This window comes from Zalophus californianus, chromosome 3 (genome assembly GCF_009762305.2).
Source record: "Zalophus californianus isolate mZalCal1 chromosome 3, mZalCal1.pri.v2, whole genome shotgun sequence".
Classification (NCBI taxonomy): domain Eukaryota; kingdom Metazoa; phylum Chordata; class Mammalia; order Carnivora; family Otariidae; genus Zalophus; species Zalophus californianus.
In genome coordinates, this window is record NC_045597.1 from 39,399,860 (window position 1) to 39,422,092 (window position 22,233).

Here is a 22,233-nt window from a genome sequence, read left to right on the forward strand (position 1 = left end):
TGGTTATATTCCCTAAATAGGAAGGACAGGTATACAGTAGGTAAAAAAAAACAAACACCAAGACAACAAAAAACAGAATCGGATGCTGGCCACAAGGAGTGTATAAGGAAGATGAGATTATGATTCCTCTGGCCTTGGGATGGAGAGAGGATCAGCTAGGATGTTAGGGAGGAGATGGCATCTCAGACAATGAATTTAAACCTATAGAAATATGAGTAAAGGAAGGAGAAAAGACAACAGGATTAGTATAACCTAGGCAAGACCTGGGCTCCAGGAAGGAGTTTCAGTTTAGTTTTGTTGGAAAGAAGGAAATAAGATGGGCACATCCCCTGAATGTTACTGCGAGGAATCAGTAAAGATGGTAGGGCAGGGAAGTGAGAGCATCACAGCTGTCTTTGGGGTCCATTTACAGGGTGTTGATGTGCAGGATTGTTGGGAAGGGAAAGATTGATTGGCTGGGAGACTACATGGTCAAGTGTTTGATTTAAAATAGGGGCAACGATGGGACGCCTGGGTGGCTCAGTCACTAAGCATCTGCCTTCAGCTCAGGATTTGATCCCAGGGTCCTGGGATAGAGGCCTGCATCGGACTCCTTGCTCAGCAGGGAGCCTGCTTTTCCTTCTGTCTGCCCATCCCCTTGCTTGTGCTCTCTCTCTCTCTCTCTCTCTGGCAAATAAATAAATAAAATCTTTTTTAAAAAAATAAATAAAATAGGAACAGTGAGAATGAAAAGAAAGGGACACTTAGAGATGCTAAAAGACTTGATAACTGATTCAAGTGTGAAGAGGCAGGGCTTAAGATCTTGAACCAGAGTGACTCTGAGCCTATTGGTTCCATCAACAAGCACAGGGAGCAAGGAAAGATACTGATGACCTTAGATATAAACTCAGTGCTGTGCGTGATTGGTGTAGCACTGATGTATTATCCAGTGGCTTAAAGACTTTGGGAAAGGCTCCAAGACCAGGGAAACATTGGGTAATCATCTGATTTGAGCTCATGTCTCTGAGATGATGTTATAGCTATTTTATAAGACAACAATCATGGGAAAAAAATACATTTTAAATTTTATTTGATTAAATATTTGGGAAAGGCATTTAGGCATTATAATCTAAATTTAACCAAATGGGTTCACCATAGAAAAATAGAGATGGAGAAATGGATAACCATTACTCATATCTATATATACTCATTCATATATGGTACATACTCAATATACACTTATATCAATATATGTGAAAAATATTTCTATAGATTTGATTTTGCATAAATATCCATGAAACATTAGTAATTGTAACTTATCATTAGAGGTAAAACTTAGGGGAAAAACATATGGTATTATAGTGAGTTAAAGTGTTTAAATTTCTGCAAGATGTTTTAAATACATTATTGAATCCAAGAATATTCTAATTCTGTTTTAATACTTAGTCACCTTTATACTAAATTCTATATAAATTTTATATGTTTTAAGTTTATTACAAGTTCTAGTTTTCTTGAATATGATCAGAAAATACAGTTTTTATTTATAATCTTTAAAAAATTATTTGTGTCTTGGGTTACATTGTATTCTTTTCAGCCAGCTGTGCTCCTATACCCTTTGTGTACTGTTATTATATTGAAAAGAATCTCTTTTGAGTTTGTTGATCAGTTACTATTATCCTTTTAACTCTGTGAAAATTAAGTGGCCTCCTCTGGTTTGGTCTGAATCCAATAGCATATTTAAGCAACTGTGTGAAGAGAAAACAAATGTATTTGAAATATTTTCCTATAATTTTATATCCTACAAAAAGGTAACATACAAGGAATTATGTGGCCTTTTTTGAGCTTTTGATTTTTCCACTGAAGTTTTCATTATATTACTCAATTGATAAGCATCTAACTCTATTACCAGTGTTATCCCAGAAGCTGAGAGTCATGTGCACACCTTGGTAAAATCTATTCTTAAATTTCCCCCACAAATTGTAACCCCAGTATACCAACAGTGACATACAAATCTGAAGCTGAAAGCCAGCCACTCATCATGACAACAATTAATTTGGAGACATCTTAATATACAGGCCCATTTCTCAGTCTCAGATTTAATTTGGAGCTTCAGATGAAATCCTATTTGTGAAAATCAAATAGAGGTTAACTGAAGATTAGGCTTTTCTCTTGCTTAAATGTCCTCAGCTTTGATGTGACACCAGTGTGACTTCTAGGTTTTATTTCCGTATCCCTGTTGGTTCTACCTCTCTGTCTCATAGATCATTTCCTCATGCCAGTTAACAAACACAGGTCGTGCACAAGAATTAGTATGCTTGTCACGGCTGCTATCATTTTGGAATTCCCTTGTAACAACTCAGAATATAAAAGGCAAGGAAAACATCGCCTGCTTAGTGCCGCTTAATCTCTAGGAAGACTGGTGTCTGGAAGCCACACCTCATACTTTACACTGTCAGTTTTAAAAAGCCTTTTAGACTTGAAACAAAAAGATGTCGAAGGTGTTTTTTAAAAAATGTACAAGGCCACACAACAGTCAATACAAACAATACTATATATTTTGGGTCAACAACCTCGTATGCACCCAAGATCTGTATGACAGAAAGAGATCCCACTGCTGAGGAAGAACCCCCTCATCTGTAGTGTGCATCCATCCACAGAGAGCCTGACTGTGTAACTTACGGTCCTCTTCAGTCTCATAGAGTCCATTTGTAACAAATCATGGTATAAACTCATATCCCCCCCGCCACGGGACCTTGCTTTTGTCATAGCTGCAGCTATTCCATTTAATGTGCTTTCTGTTAACGTTTTGTTTTAATATTTGTGCCCCAGGACCAAAGTTTATGAAAGATACAATCTGAAAAGTTGAAATTTAATAAAAAATAGTATGTAGCTCTAATGTAAGTATGTGCTAATCTTCTTGAATTCATGCTCTTCTTCCTAGAAAAAAAGTATTTAAAAGTTGTTTATGCAATTGTGAAAACTAATCAATTCTTTATTTAAGATACTCTGGGTTGGTTTACACATTTATTGGAAAGGGTTAAATTAAAGTATCAAAAATGTATACATTTTGAATTTCATAGAAGTGATCTAATAATTTTACTGTATTGACTACAACTAGGGTATAGGACCTTAATTTAAATACCAGTGTCTTACAACTCAGCACTTAATCTCTTGAACTTTTTTCATAATATAATTATAAATAATACCTTTGATTATATATTATATATATGAATGTGCATATATTAATATTTTGTCCTTAGTTCATATTATATTAAATTAGAATATATTTATGTCCTAACTTTAGGAACCTGGAGATGTTCATTTATAGATATATATTAATATGACCTGCTGGCAAACCAGCCAAATTGCCTCAGATAAAGTAGCCATTAGCCTTTTAAAGAATCAAGTTGATTCAGCTCAGGTCATGATCTCGGGATCGGGGATCGAGCCCCACGTCAGACTCTCTGCTCAGCAGGGAGCCTGCTTCTCCCTCTCCCTCTGCCTGGTGCTCTCCCTGCTTGTGCTCTCTGACAAAGAGTCAAGTTGAAATTTGAGCAATCATAAAATCACTTTTTTAACCAGACAGTCTTCAGGTCCCTTCATATCTGTAGTCCCATCTCTACTTAAAAAATCATATCCTAAGTGTACACTGTTAGTCATTGAGAAGCAAAGTACGTTTGCATATTTTGTCTCTAGTTCCAAGGAGTTGCTCTGGCTTTATTCACATTAAGGTTTCAATGATGTTTTTGTAATATTTGTAACTCAGCTTGGCCAATTTATTGCTGTTTTGTTTTCCTCTCAACAAACTCAAAACCAAAGTAATGAAAAGTTGAAGCAGTTTCTCTTTCTTTTATATAATTTTTATATGTTTTAGCCTTGGGGTTGTATGTAAATGAGTTTTTTTAATATAAACTTTAGATTTTTGAATAAAGATTTGATAATTTAAAAATGGGCTGCAAACTTGTGATTTTGAAATAAATTATAGAACCTGGAATTCTAGAACAAAATCTATAGCTTTTTAAAAAAAGATTTTATCTATCTATCTATCTATCTATCTATCTATCTATCTATCTATCTGAGAGAGAGAGAGTGTGCACACACAAATGAGCAAAATGGCAAACTGGTGTGATGGAGCGGGGAAGGGGTAGAGGGGGAGGGGGAGGGACAAGTTGACTCCTCACTTAGCTTGGAGCCAAACATGGGTCTTGATCTCAGGACCCTGAGATCATGACCTGAGCCAAAATCAAGAGTCAGATGCTCAACTGACTGAGCCACCTAAGACCCCCCAAAATTTGTATTTTTTAAAGCAATTTCAAAGGGATATCTTTTTATTTCACTTTTTAAAGTAAGGTTAACTGAGGAATAATTTCACACAGTAAAACTTCCCCTTTCAGTGTACAGTTACTGTGTGTTTGATGGACACAGTTCTATAACTACCAACATAGTCAAGATATGGAACATTTTGTCATCACCAGTAATCCCCCCTGCCCCCTTATTGTAGACCCCTCCACCAAACCCAGCTCTTGATAACCTCTAGAGTTTTGCCTTTTCCAGAATGTCACATAAATAGAATCTTACATTATGTAACCTTTTGAGTCTGTTTTTTTATTTGTCTTTCATTTTTATTTATTTTTTTATAGATTTTTAAAAATGTTTTATTTATTCATGAGAGTCAGAGAGAGAGAGAGAGAGAGAGAGAGAGAGAGGCAGAGGCAGAGGGAGAAGAAGGCTCCCCGCCCAGCAGGGAGCCCGATGCGGGACTCGATCCCAGGACCCTGGGATCATGACCTGCGCCGAAGGCAGACGCCTAACCATCTGAGCCACCCAGGCGCCCCTGTCTTTCATTTTTAATAATGCCATTATTAATTCCCTTTTAAGGCTGTTTATAACATCTAATAGAGGCAAACATCCTTATCAAATGTGGGTATGGTAGGAGTTATCATTTTTAACTCAACCTACATAAGTGACATACATATTTGTTCTCAAATTATTATCATAATTTTGATGTATAGCTTACCATAAAATTCAAAGAGCAATCACTGTGGATTTCCAGAAGACATTTAAGTTACTCAAATTTCTTTAAAAAATTCTTTTTTTATTCTATAACTTCTCCTTGATACCCTGCACTCTTTGTCACTTTTTCTTTTCTTTTTTTTTTTAAGACTGTATTTCTTTATTTGAGAGAGAGAGAGCACAGAAGTGTGAGAGAGAACAGGGGCAGGGGGGAGGGGTAGAGGGAGAGAGAGAGAGAGGGAGAAGCAGACTCCCGCTGAGCGGGAAGCCAGATGCACTTCCAGATCCCAGAAGCCTGGGATCATGACCTGAGCCAAAGGCAGATGCTTAACCTATGAGCTAACCAAGTGCCTGTCACATTTTCTTAATATACTGTGTTAATATTTACAAAAACAAGGGAGTGATTTAAGGGCATTTAAATTATTTTTGCTTTTCCCTACTGTTCTGAAACACTGTGTACTATCTGATAGACTTTTATAAAACAATGATTTTCTTAGATGATTAATGATATGTGGTATTGTTTATAGATGTCCCTGGTTTTACCTCAAAAAGTCAATTAAATAACATAATGAAAAGAGAAATACATGTTGGAGGAAAAGTATGTACATTTAATAATTGGGACAAACTTAGTATTTTGTTCTGTTTTCAGTAATGTCATTAATATTTTTAAAAGTTTAATTTTGGTGTGCTGTATTTATATTTCTCTTCCAAAATGGTTATGTCGGAGGAATTTAGGAATTATTTTGTGTTTAGGATAAAATTGACTATCACATAGGGCTTTGAAGTCCCAAACTGTGCCTTGATTTACCTCTAGATACTACAAGGTTACTGATTTTCCTTTATGTTTTCATTTGTCCTTACATCAACCCTATAAATAAGTTGTTAGTACTTTCATGTTTTAAACTCAGTATTCTATGTTTTTTCTTATTTTTGTCTGCCAGTATTTTCCTCAGATGTTGTTCAACACTGGCTTGAATTTAATTAGAAAGTGGACTTGTTTGCAATTTTACCTGTAAGAAACTGGATAGAGAGAAGAGATGAGATCTGTTTTCATGTTCGGTTATAAAATTTTAAAAATGATGGTTGGTTTTGTTGTTTAATTACTAGTTATTGATAACATGTGGTCACTGGTGAAGTCATGTGTGTGTGTGTGTGTGTGTGTGTGTGTGTGTCTTTTAATGATGTCCTCTAACTGTCCTGTTGGAGATGAGAGCAGAGGGGACTATCATCTTCATTGTCCCTCATCATTCTTTTTAGCTGAATGTCTTTGTTACCCATTAGTTAACATTTTAAAACAACTCCACTGCTTCAACTAGAATGTGAACAACAGAACTCTCATTTCCTTTTCCACCATTTTCTACCATCTATGTGTAGGCTTAGCCATCTCTTATACATAGTATACAATCACCCAGTTGCTCTTGGGTTTGGATGACTTCACTCCACTTGTCTTAACCATCGGCAAGTACTATCAATTCCACCTTCAAAATATAGCCCATACTTGAGCCTTTTCTCGATCTCAAAACCACCACTACCTAGGTCCAATTTACCATCATCTGATGCTTAGAGTATCCTTTTCTATTACTGTTGTACAAATGACAGCTTGTACAACAAGCTTGTAGTAGCTTAAAGCAACACAAAGTTACCTACAGAAATTCCAAATCAGTTTCACTGGTCTACAATCAAAATGGCAGTGGGCTTGTTCCTTTTGGAAACTCTAGGGGAGAATCTGTTTGCTTGGCTTTTCTTGCTTCCTGCTTCCTGACCTGTTCTTTCCATCACTCCAGCCTCTTGCTTCCCATCTCCTACCACTCCTCTATAGCCAGTTATCCTTTTGCCTCCATTTTATAAAAACATATGTAATTAGTGGTAATCCAGGATAATCATCCCACCTCAAGAATCTTCATCACATCTTCAAAGTCCCTTTCATCATATACGGTAGCATTCACAGTCTGGAGGGATGAGGACTTGCATATCTTTGAGAGTCATTACTCAACTTACCACACCCCTATATTGCTTTGCTGAAAATAAAGCTGCTTTCTTAAGTCAACTTTTTATGGCTGAGCTTTTATCTTCTTGTTCTTTCTGTTGAGAACATGGCCTCTTCTGATCATTTAGGTCCCTGCTCAAAAGCCATTTCCTCAAAGAGATCTTCTCTGACTGCGTATTTTAAAAATCATCCCTTCTTCACATTCACTCTTTAGTTCTGCATTATTTTCTTCACAGCCCATATAACTCTGCTATCATTTTATTTGTTTACTATCTAATTGACTCCACCACCATAAATCAGGGTTTTTGACTTGTTCATTGATGCATTCCCTGGATTAACTTTATTGGCAAAAACATAGTAGTCTCTTAAATACATATTGAGTAAACAGTGTATGGTTCTAATTATAAAGGAGCAAAAACTGAGACTCACAGGTGTTAATTGTTTAAGATCACAGATCTAGTAGTGGCAGAACTGAAATTTCATCTCAGATTTGTCTAACTTCAAAATCCACGTTCTTTATATTACCTCTTTGTCTTTAATGGAATTTAACTTTAATAATCATGACCTTTATTAGAATGCATCTACATTAGCCACAACAAGAGTAACCAAACCCAGAACAGACATCATTTGCATTTTTTTCAGGGAATCCTGGAGAGTAATATGCTAATAAGTGCTATTGTCAGTGCTTTCCTGACATTGTGCCATTTTGGAATCCATTCCATGACCATGTGGTGAATTCAAGCTCAGGGAATGATTTATGTAAGTCCTTGAATATGTTATACAATATGGTCTTTAACATGCAAGTTATCTTTCTATCATCCTAAAAATGATTCTGGAATGTTAAATGCACTTACTCTTTGAGTAGTTTTATTGAAATCCTTAAGGAGTCTCTAGGTTTCAATTCAATACTAGAAATGTAATTTTATATATGTAATGCTTTTTTTTTTACTTACTATTTCTTTAAAGATAAATATTAATGCCTTACCAAGTCAATGATTATAGATAATATGCAACAACTTACTATTTTATTTTCAATAAATGAGAATAGTTTCCTTCTACAGTGCCACGTATTTTGTGATTTCTTTTGGCACCATTTATTTTATCAAGCTGGTTGTCTATTAGCCAAATTCTTGAATCACGGCATTCATGTGGAGTAGTTGCTTGGGTGTGTGAGAAAACAGGAATTTCATCATGTTGATTTTGTTTTGAAACCCATCAACTTTTATCACTACTTTGGCAATTTTGATTTAACTAAACCAATAACCTAACAAACTTGCATTAAGCTTTTTTAAAGCTTTTGAAACACTCTGCTTAATGTTACTCAGAGATAATACAATAAAGTTTAGTACAGCCTAAATGCTCCTCAAATATGGTATGAAAAAAATATAATGTGTCCAAAAGAAGGAAGTACATTTGCATTTGTTCCATGTGTCATTTAGTGACAGGCCAAATGGAATGAAAACATTCTAGAACCACCTTTCTCTTTCAGATGATTAGAAAATGCTAGTAAATTAAAATTAAAGAATGCCATGTTGTTGATTTTAACAGAATGAGCATGAATATCTTAAACTTATGGAACTGTTCTATTCTTGAAGAGTTTAGCCTCTCTTCTTAATTCATTGACTATGCTGATAATGAGGCATCCTAACAGCTTGAGATATTTAGCAATGGGACATAAAGACAGCTACAAAACCTATCCTTTTATGTGGGTATAATCTTTTGGACAGATTTCAAACTTTCACTTGGGATATTTCTGGAATATGCTCCATTGTCTCACCTTGATCATTTTTTTAATTGGAAAATCAAATATAATAATCCTATATCCGATTGGACTTAACATTTTTTGAACATTTAGCTATATACATATTATTTAAAGCAAATGAAGGTGGAGTTAAGAATTTAGCCCAAGCTACCTTTGGCAGGTCAAAAATAAATTTGTTGGAAATATCTTAGTATGTTAAGACAAGTTTTTAAAAAAATAGATTTAAAATAATTAAATAGATTTAATAGATTCTAATTTTGTATTAAGTAAAACGTCTTTGGGGTGCTTGGGTGGCTCAGTCAATTAAGCGTCTGCCTTCGGCCCAGGTCATGATCCCAAGGTCCTGGAATTGAATCCTGCATCAGGTTCCTGCTCAGCAGGGAGTCTGTTTCTCCCTCTCCCTCTGTGCTCTCCCTACTTGTGCTCTCTCTGCCAAATAAATAAATAAAATCTTTAAAAAAATAAGTAAAGCATTTTTAATGACCTAAACTGAACAAATTAATTTTGACAAATAATGGAAGGAATTTTTGGATACAAAACAACTAGGGCTCTGTAAAAAAGTTGCTCAGGTATCCTTCATCTTTGGAGTCCACATAGTGCCTTCTTAGGAAGATGCTTTATAAATATTACATGTTTTATAAATTTAGGTTGACAGAGTGAACACATTAGATGAGATAACTACATAGAAAAAGGAATCAGAAAACCTGACATTTTTGATAACTGATATAATATAGTGTTAGAGAATCCATTTTGTTCACTAAAACAACTTTTTTTTTAGAGTGTTTATTTAATTTATATATATAGAGAGAGAGACAGCAAGAGAGGGAACACAAGCGGGGGAGTGGGAGAGGGAGAAGCAGGTTTCCTGGGGAGCAGGGAGCCCAATGTGGGGCTCGATCCCAGGACCCCGGGATCATGACCTGAGCTGAAGGTAGTTGCTTAACCAACTGAGCCACCCAGGTGCCCTTAAAACAACTTTTTTGTGGTCTGAAACTAAAAATACCACAAATATCTTGAACCATTTTATGAGTTTTGTCTAAAATTACTTAGAATGTTTAGTATTTAATATTAGTGCACAGCTGATGAGATGAACCAAAATGTACTTTGAAAATAGGGTGAGATTTTAAGCATACCCCAAAAACTAGTCTGAGTTCCTGAAAGATCAGTACTTTATCATTTGCAATTAAAATTATATGAGATGTCTTAAGAAGATTCATTATTAAAGGAAGTCTTTGCCTAACTCATTGATATAAAGAAGCAACTTGCAAAATTATTAACTTTCATTCTATATTGTAAAATCTCTACTTTTAATTATTTAATCTAGGATTTTTTTTTTGCCTATAGATTTATGGCTTATTTATTAAAGTCTGCCTATACCTGATGAAATATTTTGTTTTTGCTTTTTTAAGACATTTGTTTATTTGAGAGAGAAAGTGTTGGGGAGAGGGGCAGAGAAAGAGAAAATCAAGCAGACACCATGCTGAGCACGGAGCCTTACAAGGGCTTCTATCTCACAACCCTGAGATCACGACATGAGTGAAACCAAGAGTTGGAAGCTTAACTGACTGGGCCAGCCAGGTGCCACCCCAATGAAATATTTTGAAGTTATTATCTTTATAAATTATTCTTTATACTTTTTTGCATAAAGTTGGGCATATGTGTATTTAATGTTCCTTTTTTAAATGGGGCATCACTCAATATGCTGCCTTTATTAGTTAGATACATTGTATGAAAATACTGCAATATAAAAATTACTTAAGTTTTATACTTTAATATTTATGGAAAACTAAAAATATATAAGCATATATTGAAAGTAGAGCCAGATTTTCTGTTTAGCCTATAAAAATAATCTAAAATTCTTTGATATACATAATTTTTAATATTGTTAAATTTATAATCTAATGGAGAATATGAGATAAAATACATTTCTATTTCTCAATAATTTTATATGTTTTTAAATATTTTACATTGCCTTATTAAATGATTAGATAATTATGTATTACAGTCTCTAAAAACTCATTAACTATTTAAAATGCGTGTCGAAATTTCACAATGCAGCTCTCTGTGTAAATATTTAATACCACTCATATGGTGCGTATGTACTAGCTTACATCCGTCCAGAATTTAGGGAAGTCACTTGTCTTTATTTAATACATATCTTTTTAAAGTAATAATGAGAACCAATAATAGGTTAAGGATTTAAAAAAATCTAAAGTATCACAAATTCAGACTAATTTGTTGTCCAGTATAGCTGTAGCACTGCATAATAAAAACTTCTATTCATAATTATGACTGAAACATATCAAGAATTGAAAGTAGGATATGCTTGATATGATGCAGGTTCTACATCTTTGAATGTTGGTCATCTACTAACCATATACATTTTAACTCTAACTAATTTAATCAGAGATGTCCATTCCTTAGCAGTTACGGATAAATTTGAAATTACTGAGCATGCTAAACACTCAAGATCTGCATGCCAAGACAAAAGTAAATACATGAAGTAAAAAATCTTATACATGTGGTTGTGTGTGTAAACAGAAAAATTCTAATACTTATATGTATAATACTTATGTATACAGTATACATGTATGTTTATGTGTTAAATGAAACTCATTACACTTGACCCTTGAACAACATGGGTTTGAACTGAGTGGGATTTTTTTAAATAAATACAGTACAGTACTGTAAATGTATTTTCTCTCCCTTATAATTTTCTTATTAACATTTTCCTTTCTCTGGTTTATATTATTATAAGAATACAGTATATAATACATATAACATATAAAATATGTGTTAATTCAACTGTTTATGTTATCAGTAAGGGTTCCAGTCAACAATACACTATTAGTATATTTTGGGGGGTGTCAAAAGTTATACACAGATTTTCCACTGCATGGGGGTGATTAGCATCCCTCCCCCTTCTTCCCCCCATGTTGTTGTAGTTAGTATGGTCAACTGTATGTAGTTAGGATCTGGAGGGCATTATGCCAAGTGCAATAAAAAAGAAAGAGTAAGATAAATACTGTATGGTATCACATGTGGAACCAAAAAAAAAAAAAAAAAAAAGGCCAATTTCACATAAACAGAGAATAGAATGGTGGTTACCAGGGACTGAGAAGGGGAAAAAGTGATGTAGATCAATGGGTACACATTTTCATTTATAAGAATTATAAGTTCTAAGGATCTAATGAACAGCATGGACTATAGTTAGTAATATGGTACTGTGTACTTGAAAGTTACTGAGAGTGGATCTTAAGCATTCTCACCACACACAAAAGTTACTTATGCTAACTATGTGAAGTGATGAATGTATTCATTATCTTGATCTTGGTAATCATTCAACAATATATATGTATATCACATTATCACATTGTACACTTTTAATATACACAATTATATTTGCCAATTATTCCTCAACAAAGTTAAAAAAAAAAGAATGAAAAGCCAAGGAACTAGTGAGCTGATTCATGCTGCTTTGTACTGACAAGTTCAAAATGTTGATATAGGTTGGGGCATAAAATTCAATAATAAAGAAAACAACTCTCAACATTTTCTAAAAGCAGTGTTCATATAGTCTGCAATTTTATGAGTAGTCAGTTGACATAAAATCATACAGACAAACTCAGTAAGAAATCTGTGAAAATAAATGTGCAGGATAAAAGAACTATCTCCAGGCCAAATTAACATGTTTCTTAGCTAAATCTTCTAGACATGTTGCTAATTATTTCCAGTTATGATATTAAGGCACATTGGGAATTGAATGCACCACAAAAATCCTCACATAAGGATAACAATTTCATACAGGAACAATTAACAGATGTTTTTATTTTTAAGTTGGGGATTCTGGTCACAGAGTTTGTAGAACTGCTATGAAATTAGGATGACTTAATAAAAAAGTTCCTGCATCATTTACCACTCCAAATTTATTTCCTCCAGAAAATAAATGGTCTGGCTTACTCTCTTAAGGATGCCATTTAAAATACTGCCTTTTTCTGTGAAAACTGACTAAGTACTTGGTAGAAGATATGTTGTGCCATTGCTAGTGAAGTATGACTCATGAGTTTGGCTTCCAGAAAGTCTCAGAGGGATATAAAATGGTCCGTTTAGCTTATGTTTATATAAACCCTATTACTCTGTAAGGTTCAAAAAGGAATAGCTACTATATTTCTGTGAATCAGTTTTCCTCTAGTTGCCTATTTCTTTTTGATCCTCTGAAATATCTTCATTTTTTTCCTAATCCAGAGGTCTAAGAAAGATCTGAGTAGGAAAACATGATTGTACTTATTTATCTAATGTAAAATACTGCTTTTGGCTGAACATAAAAATGGAGACAAACATTTCTACCTTTAACTTAAAATTGTACAACAAAGAATTCAAGGTCACTAGAGATATAAAAGGTTTAAAAATATAAATAACTTAAGACATAGAGTTCAATTTGAATTTACATTATAATCAGAACCTGGTAAGCATAGTTTATGAATAGAGTACTTTTATTAGAGAAGAAATCCTTTTAATACTTAATGAGTTGAATAGAGTCTAGTAAGTTAGAAGTATTGACAAAATAAAACAAACCTACTAGAAGTAGAACAGATAAGAAATTAAATATGTTAAAAATGGTTAAAGAAAGCAATTTAGGTGATATAAAATGAACTTAATTTAACATCTCATGAAATGAACAGTCTTATTTTGGAGAACTGAAAAATGGGCCAGAAGGCAGAAAGCTTTTATAGGATAAAGAATAAAGAACAGCAAAGAGGAAAATAGAAAAATCTCATTGCTGGGGCCACATAATCCACTTTGTTTGGGGTGAGAAGGAATAAGGAATGAGTATAAAGCCCATTGGCTTAGTATTTGGAGATTGGCTGCCTGGATGTATTCTGCTCTGGCCAAGCAGAGCATTTACAGGAGCTTATCTAAGTTTTGGTTTGCTGACATGTTACCCATCAGAAGTGGCTCCATCTTGGGTCTAGAAACTTATTTCAGCAGTCCCCCCTTTTGGTTATCCTCTTGATCATTTAAGAGGTTTGATTAAAAGTGTCAATCTTGGGGCGCCTGTGTGACTCAGTTAAGTGTCTGCATTTGGCTTAGGTCATGGTCTCAGGGTCCTGGGATCAAGCCCACATCGGGCTCCCGGCTCTGTAGGGAGTCTGCTTCTTCCCGCCCCCCCCAAACCTGTGCTCTCTCTCTTCTCTCAAATAAATAAATAAAATCTTAAAAAATATATCAATCTTAATGTGACTCTTAGTTACCATTGCCTCTTCAGGTGTCAGTGTAGGATATACAAGAGACCATGTTCAGAGCGTATTCTTACACATGGTTACATTCTTTGTTCTTCTGTCATTCCAGTCAGAGAGAGGCCATATGTCAGCTGATGTATGGCTGCCCACGTGCATTTAAAACTTTCGAGAGAACATGGTATATCAGAGAGACAGTAATAATTATTAGCAACAAAACAATGTCTATGGTTTGAAGAGTGCTCCTGAGCCAGGGTCCCCATGACCCAAACCATCCAGAATCAAATAAGTCAAGAAATGATCCCAAAAAGAGGGATACTTCTATAAACCAGTTGCCCTCTTTATGCATTTCTTATGACTGTGTCTCTATTTCCCCAGAAGTGTTTATTCAGCAAGGTTGTTTGAGAGAAACTGAGATATTGGAAATCAGGGTCAGTGTTTTGGTTATGGGCCCCCAGGAGTGCATGGGGGAGGCCCAAGTGTCTTAGATCTCTGGTCTTGAAGGTGTTGCAATTGTAAGCCCACTAACTTGGTGAACTTTTGTTTATAGGCTTGCGGTCACTTCAGAGTAGAAAGGTAAGTCCGATAGAGGATAAGTAGACTGTGAGTATCCTCAGATAAAGGAGGATAGGGAAGAGTAGTAGAAATCATGTCAGTCTTATGTTTTTTGTTTTGTTTTGTTTTTTGTTTAAAGTACCTGTGTCTTTAATTTTTCATTAGTTTGAGATGAATCATCCAGTGAAGCCACTTTGGAATTTTCAAGCCTTTTGAAGGCTTCTGCATGCCAGTTAAAATAGGTATTTCATTCTGTTGGATTTGGGAACTCTTTCTTTCAAGCACTCCTGTTGATGTAAATGATCTTATCTAATTGGAACATCCCTCATAATGGTCATTGTAATTCTAGGCTCTCCTAGTAGATTTTGCCATTTTTGTCAGTATCTACAGCTTCCAGGACCAGAGTTGCTAGACAGAAAATAAACAGGTGTGTCAAAAAGATGGTGTGCTCCATTCTTCGAAACTTGAGGATCCTATTTCTTTAGCTAAGCTCTGGGTCTCTCAGAGCCACTTTAATACCTAAGAAGGGTGTGCTGCTGGGTTGGGGATTTTGTGATATTTTACATTGTACCTCCCTGCACAGAAATTTTCTTGAGGTTGGCAGGATGATTTGGTGTTAACCCATTCCGTAACCAATTTATCCTAGCACAGGAGTCTTAGAGTCAGGGGGTGAGCTCTCTAACAGCTTTACAGCGCTCCATCCCATGTCCACCAATTTTGCGGCTTTGGCTTCTGAGATTGCCATTAGCAATTGATCTATTATTCCTTTCAAGGGAAAATTTCTTTACAGTGCTGTACACCCTAATGTCTTTTAATAGTCCCATTTGTGCCTGCTTAGATTTTGATTTTGATGAATTTCTTGTCTTAATTTATTTTCCTGTGTCCCCTATCAGTTTATACTGTGGATTTACCTTGAGGCTTTGTGAATCCCTAAGAGCTACCACCTGTTGTGGACTCCCAGGATAGCTCTCCTGGAAACTTTCTGGAGACCAAGAACCTCTCTGGGAATTTTAATAAATTCCACAGTCTTTTCAGGAGCCCAGAACCTTTCTGAGATCAATTGATCTATCTATCTAGCTAGCTAGCTACCCCACCCAAGTCTGCACCCAAAGGAGCAAAATTCAAATCCATTAGTGACATACTCACAGCCCTCATTCACTATGACAGAAACCGTGAACTCAAAGGGTTCAGGGGGCACCTGGCCTGTGAATCTCATCCTCCTGCAGGCTGTTAGTAGTAAGCTTCTGATCTCATTCCTCATCACCAAAAAACTGTTTAAAAATCATTAAAGAAAAACAGTTTAGGTGATGCAAACATCTATTTAACACTCCATGAAGTGGACAGCCTCCATTCAGAGAACCGTAAAATGCGTCAGAAGGCAGAAAACCTTTAAAGGATAAAGAATAGAGAACAAGGAAGAGAAAAATAGAAAAATATCTGATTGACTGGGGCCACATAATCCTTCTTGTTTGGGGTGAGAAGGCCGAGAATTGGATTGGCATTTGGGGATCAGCTGCTTGGAAATACTGTTGTTTCTGGTCAAGTGGAGAGTTTACAGGGACACAAAGGTTATTTAAGTGTTGGTTCGCTGATGTGGTACCTGGGTAGGAGTAGCTTCATCTTGGGCCTAGAAGTTTATTTCACCAAACATAAATCCTCTTTTTATCTTACAATAGTATCTAATGCCGTGAATAGCACATGTAGATTATGTTTTTGGTTTATATTTGAATGACTAAATTTATTGTCCCTGAAAAGCAGATAAGCATTTTAATGTAAACGTTTACAGAATACCTTATTGGAATAAGATAAATATTAAAATTTGCTCATTATTTATAATATTCCTACTTACCCTAAAAATTACTTACTTTGAATTACTCTGAATAAAGAGTAACAGTTAAGCATTATTTTTGTTCATTTTAAAGTACCCGTAATTCTCTTTTCTGTTGAAACTTATGTTTGTCCTTTAGAATGAATAAGAATGAGGAGAAATTGCAAAACATATTTTATAAAAGATACAACAGTTACTGTCTCCAGTGTATTCATTTTTAGGGATTCCATGAAAGCCTAACCAGAGTGTTGACTTTCAATCAAGTAGGTTCCAATAATAAAGGAATCTACATATTTCTTGTCATAGTAAATATTAACTTGAACCAATGTGGACTACAGAATGGGTAAATAACAGAATCCAAAGTCTTTCTCTACAGTCCTTTCAAGATTGTTCATTTTAATAACGAGCCAAGCAAAAATACCCTTTAAAAGGTATTTTTCTTCTCATCAACTACTTTGGGAGAAAGCAAATGGAAAGTTTTTTGATGGAAAAAATGAATATATAAATCAGTGCTTAAGTAGGAAGCTCTGTTAAGATTTGAAAATCCAAATTTGGCAAACCAGTGGTTCAGGTAGCTTTCTCTTTTATTTGTTTAAAATATGGACTGCAGAGCCAAGCACTTTATGTTTCTTATGCTCAGTTGAAGGGAGTGATGAGCTGGAATGCATCTGTTGGTTTTGGCTGCCCTGACAAGCCCCTTCTTTGTAGGGTTCTTTGCTGTAATCATGCGTATAGACACCCATTTTAAGCTTTACTTTAAACCCTTTGGCTTTTCATTTGAAATAAATTATCACACCTTTTTGAAAGAGAACATGGATTCTTTTTCCCACTGCTTGTTTCTGGCTTTGTCAGCCTTTGTAACATGGAAGGAGAGAGTACTATGAGTTATTAATTAGTCTATTGATTTGATATATTCCCAGTGTAGTCTTTTTTTTTTTTTCATTTTCTTTTCTGCCGATACTGTGCCACAGTGTAAGAGTTTAGACATAGGCATTTTCTGTGCTTTTCGGTATAAATGAATTTTTATTTGAAAAATTATATACTGATTGAAATTCGAGTTGAAGTACATCCTCTTCTTCTGAGAAACATTATCAAATATTTTTTAAAATTATAACAGTAAGCAACAACAGAACTTAAACACCAATTAAGGGCAGCAATATAACTATAAAAGACAATTTAAGACTTGCTTTTTTGGGACACATTTTAATTAAAATGTATGTTTTGTCATTTGTTCAGCAAGTGAATCTGCTCATGGCTAGGAGAAAAGGACAACATCATACACCTGAATTTATGAAGACTGCTCCTTACCACAGCAATATTCTGAAGCCAGTCAAGATTTCAAATCTTGATAAAAGATATATATTCTCAAAATGTTATCAAAGAAGAAACTAGATGAGACTCTATCCTTTAAGAGGGAAAGCTCTTGTATATTTTATATTCAGCAGCAGTGATTTATTTGGATGTATTTATTTTGGTCCCTAGTGAAGTAGTTCTCTAGAGTGTTAAAAAATTTCTTGGGATCAATTATTTATCTCTGTAAAATGGCAGAACTAATTAAATGCATAATTTCATTGGTATGAAATTTCTTAAGTGCTTTAATCGAACATATCAATAGTAGTACAATATTATAATGGCATTCTGTTAAAATGAGAACTAAACTAAAAATGCTAAGATGTTTAACATTAAACATATAGCTTCTATTCATTAGGTAGTTTTTAAAAACACAATGTGAATTTTTGCAAATGGTCCAGTAATTGTTCAGTATAGTCAACAATATGTACCAATCACATAGATGTGAAAGAGATATATAGATGCGTATTTGTGTGTGAGAGAGAAACACATTTTATACAAATTAAAATTCCTAAAAAAAATGGTATCCTGTATGGTATTAGTCTTCTGCAGATTCCCTTTCCTAGCCCAAATTTAGAAAGAGGGAACTGGTATATGCAACATTCATCATTAAAAGAATTAATAAACCTGTACAACTTTGTGATAGCAAAACATTAATAATCCAAATGGTTATTATTATCCAGTCAGTTGAGTTCATACTCTAACCATACAATATCACCAACACACCAAGATTCACAAAACTATGGCTTGTTTTACAAAAATGTTGTTTCTTTAATAACCCATTGAGATTGAAAATATTTATGAAAGTACACCTAACTTTTTGAAATTCCTGCAGAGAAATTTCTCCTCCTACTCTCTCCAGGCTGTCCACAAACCTGGAAAGGAGTATTAATGCTAACTTAGGTAAGGTCAAGGAAATCCAGTTTAAAAATATTGTGATTATGAGTGTGTGTGTGTGTGTGTGTGTGCGCGCGTGTGTGTGTGTTGGGATTGATTGTGCACCTGCACCCTGCGCTTGGGTTCTAACTCCAGCTATATTGACACTTGATCACAATCCTACTGATCTAGAACTGGTTTGGTTTTAGTTTGTTGGTTTCTTAGACACATTTACCATCTTATCTAGGGCCAGACCAAATTGTCCTGGAAAGAGTGTGCAGTTGGTCCTCAGGTGTACATGCTGCATTCTACATGCCTAACATTTATGGAAAATTTGAGGTAGTTACTTTATTTCTTTACATCTTAGTTTTCCAGTTTGTGAGAAGGAATTATGACCTCCAACTTTTCGATTTGTTCCAGGAAGCATATAGGATATATGTAAAGCACCTGCCATAATAAATAGCAGTACTCAATAAACTTTTCCCCAAACTTTGAAATATCATGGAAAATTATTGCATTTATATTAGAACCATGTTATGTAATGAGGAAGACCAGCCCAATATAATATTTACTTTTAATTTAAAAGTTAAATTAATAGAACTAGTGCATTTGAAGCTGACTATTTCATTGGGAGCCCAATAATGGATGTTTGGATTTTTGTACGCAGACAGATAAATATATTTTTTTTTCTGTGTATCAAACCAGGTTCACTCCAAGCATTGGTGACTAACAGGCTTGCATTATTATCTAATTTGATAAGTATTTATTTCTGTGTGAATGTAACACTTTAATAGCATAAACATTCAATAAATTGCATTTATATGAATATCTAAACAGACTTTGGGATTAGTGAGAAATTGTGCATCTTGTCTCATAGCCATCATTGATTAATAACAGTTTAATAAAAATATTCTAGGGGCGCCTGGGTGGCTCAGTCGTTTAGCGTCTGCCTTCGGCTCAGGTCATGATCCAAGGGTCCTGGGATTGAGCCCCACATCAGGCTTTCTGCTCCGCGGGAAAGCCTGCTTCTCCTTCTCCCACTCCCCCTGCTTGTGTTCCCTCTCTCACTGTGTCTCTCTCTGTCAAATAAATAAATAACATCTTTTAAAAAAATATTCTAGAGAAAGTTGTAGGTGAAAAAGAAGAAATGATTAAGCTACAAAGAAGTTACACTAGTTAAGTCTTAAATTTCCATGGCGATTATTTACAATTAGCCTGTGGTGTTATTAAATACATTCTGAACAAGCCTGTTTAGTTGGAGGGCACTAGTTTCTTAATTTTTTAAAATATTTGTTTATTTGTGGGGGGAAGAGGCGGGAAGGGGCAGAGGGAGAGGAGGAGGGAGAGTCTTAAGCGGGACTCCATCTCACAACCCTGAGATCATGACCTGAGCCAAAACCAAGTATCGGTTGCTCAACAGACTCCTCCACCCAGGCGTCCCTACTTTCTTAATGTTACAACATCTTTTATCTTCATAACTAAAAGGAATCCTAAATTCTTCCATTAAATGCTATATATATTTTTTAAGATTTTATTTATTTATTTTACAGAGGGAGAGACAGAGAGACAGCATAAGCAGGGGGAGCAGAAGAGGGAGAGGGAGAAGCAGGCTATATGTTGACTTTTAAAAGGTGATAGGCCTGAGGGAGGAAGAAAAGATGGCAGAGGAGTAGGGGACCCTATTCCAACTGGTCCCCGGAATTGAGCTGGATATCTACCAGACCACTCTGAGCACCCACGAAACCAGCCTGAGATGTAAGAAGATCTGGATCTCTACAAACAGAATATCGCAGGCGGTTGATTTCAAGGTATGAAGCGGGGAGCCGTGATTCTGCGGGCGGATATTGGAGGATAAACAGCAGTGGGAGGGTGCCTGGCCGTGGGGATCCTACACCGCCGGTGAGCGACAGCCTCGTGCGCTGGGGACCGGGCACAGACTCTCAACTGGTAGCGGGGGGGGGGGGGGGGCAGGACTTTAGGGCAGCCCCCGGGGCGGAAACCCGGAGCGGCGGGGTCACGCATGTGAACTGGGGGCATCTGGCGGTTTTAGAAGCACAAAGGGCAGAGACGTGCTCCGACCTGGAGGCAGGATTGGGGCACTGCGGAGGGGCACACAACCCAGGCCGCTGCAGTTTATGGCAGCATGGACAGAAACAGAGATGGTGTGACCTGAGAGCTCACTGAAGAACAGACTGCGGTCTCTCTGCTCTGAGGCAGAGGGTTGGAAACGGTCTCTTCTGCTCTGACTCATGGAAGAAATGCAGAAGGCCGCCAGGGAAAGCCGCTAGGGAACAAAATCCCCCAAAACTGATCCCCGCTGAGCCCATCCGCCGCCACAGGGGGCAGGGCAACTCTGAACAAACAGGGTTGCCTGAGTAACAGCGTGGCAGGCCCCTCCCCCAGAAGACAGGCTGGGAAAACAAGAGACCAGCAACCCTAAGGTCCCAAGAAAACAGGTGCATCTTGCTTGGGTTCTGGTCAATAATTGGACTCTATACATTCCCTCAAACACCCATCAACAGAATGACTAGGAGGAGGAGCCCCCAAAATAGAAAAGACTCAGAGATCATGACCTATGCTGCAGATTTACAAATGGATGCAGATATAACCAAGATGTCGGAGATGGAATTCAGGCTAGCAGTTGTGAAGACAATGGCTACAATGGAGAAATCCAATTAATGACAGCATAGAGTCTCTAAGGGCAGAAATGAAAGCTGAATTGGCAGAACTTAAAAATGCTATCAATGAGATCCAATTCAATCTAGATAATCTAACAGCTAGGGTAACTGAAGCAGAAGAACGAATATAAGCGACCTGGAAGACAATATAATGATAAAAAGGGGAAAGTGGAGGTCAGGGAAAAACAACTCAGAATCCATGAAAATAGAATCAGAGAAATAAGTGATACCATGAACGTTCCAATGTCAGGATAATTGGAATCCCAGAGGGAGTGGAGAGAGAGAGGACTAGAAGATGTATTTGAGCAAATCGTAGCTGAGAACTTCCCTAATCTGGGGAATGAAACAAACATTGGTGTCCTAGAGGCAGAGAGGACCCCTCCCAAGATCAAGGAAAACAGGTCAACACTCCGACATGTAATAGTAAAACCTGCAAACCTTAGAACCAAGGAAACCATCTTAAGGACAGTTAGGGGGAAGAGATTCCTTACGTACAGAGGGAGGAACATCAGAATAACATCAGACCTATCCACAGAGACCTGGCAAGCCAGAAAGGCCTGGCAAGACATATTCAGGGTACTAAATGAAAAGAACATGCAGCCAAGAATAGTTTATCTGGCAAGGCTTTCATTTAGAATGGATGGAGAGATGCAGAGCTTCCACAGCCAGCAGAAACTGAAAGAATATGTGACCACTAAGCCGGCCCTGCAAGAAATATTAAGGGGGATTCTATAAAAGGAGAAAGACCCCAAGAGTGATATACAACAGACATTTACAGGGACAATCTATAAAAACAAGGTCTTCACAGGCAACATGATGACAATTAATTCATATCTTTCAGTAATCACTCTCAATGTGAATGGCCTAAATGCTCCCATAAAACGGCACAGGGTTGCAGATTGGATAAAAAGATAGGACCCATCCATATGCTGCCAACAAGAGACTCATTTTGAAACTTAAGATACATC

At 36.2% G+C, this 22,233-nt stretch overlaps 1 protein-coding gene across 11 annotated transcripts in view; it reads left to right on the plus strand.

Annotated features, from left to right (window-relative positions):
* PCDH9 (protocadherin 9) overlaps positions 1-22,233 on the plus strand; it is a 918,360-nt gene that overhangs the window by 403,191 nt on the left and 492,936 nt on the right. For 2 of the 11 annotated variants that reach the window (XM_027588311.1, XM_027588312.1), the window contains one exon: positions 17,598-18,029. The exons of 8 other annotated variants lie outside the window; for them this stretch is intronic. In XM_027588311.1, coding sequence (XP_027444112.1) covers positions 17,598-17,753 — 156 coding nt within the window. In that variant the 3' untranslated portion in view covers positions 17,754-18,029. Of the gene's footprint in view, positions 1-14,698; positions 14,776-17,597; positions 18,030-22,233 lie in introns of those variants that run through there. One more of the 11 variants, XM_027588313.1, reaches the window with a different exon arrangement.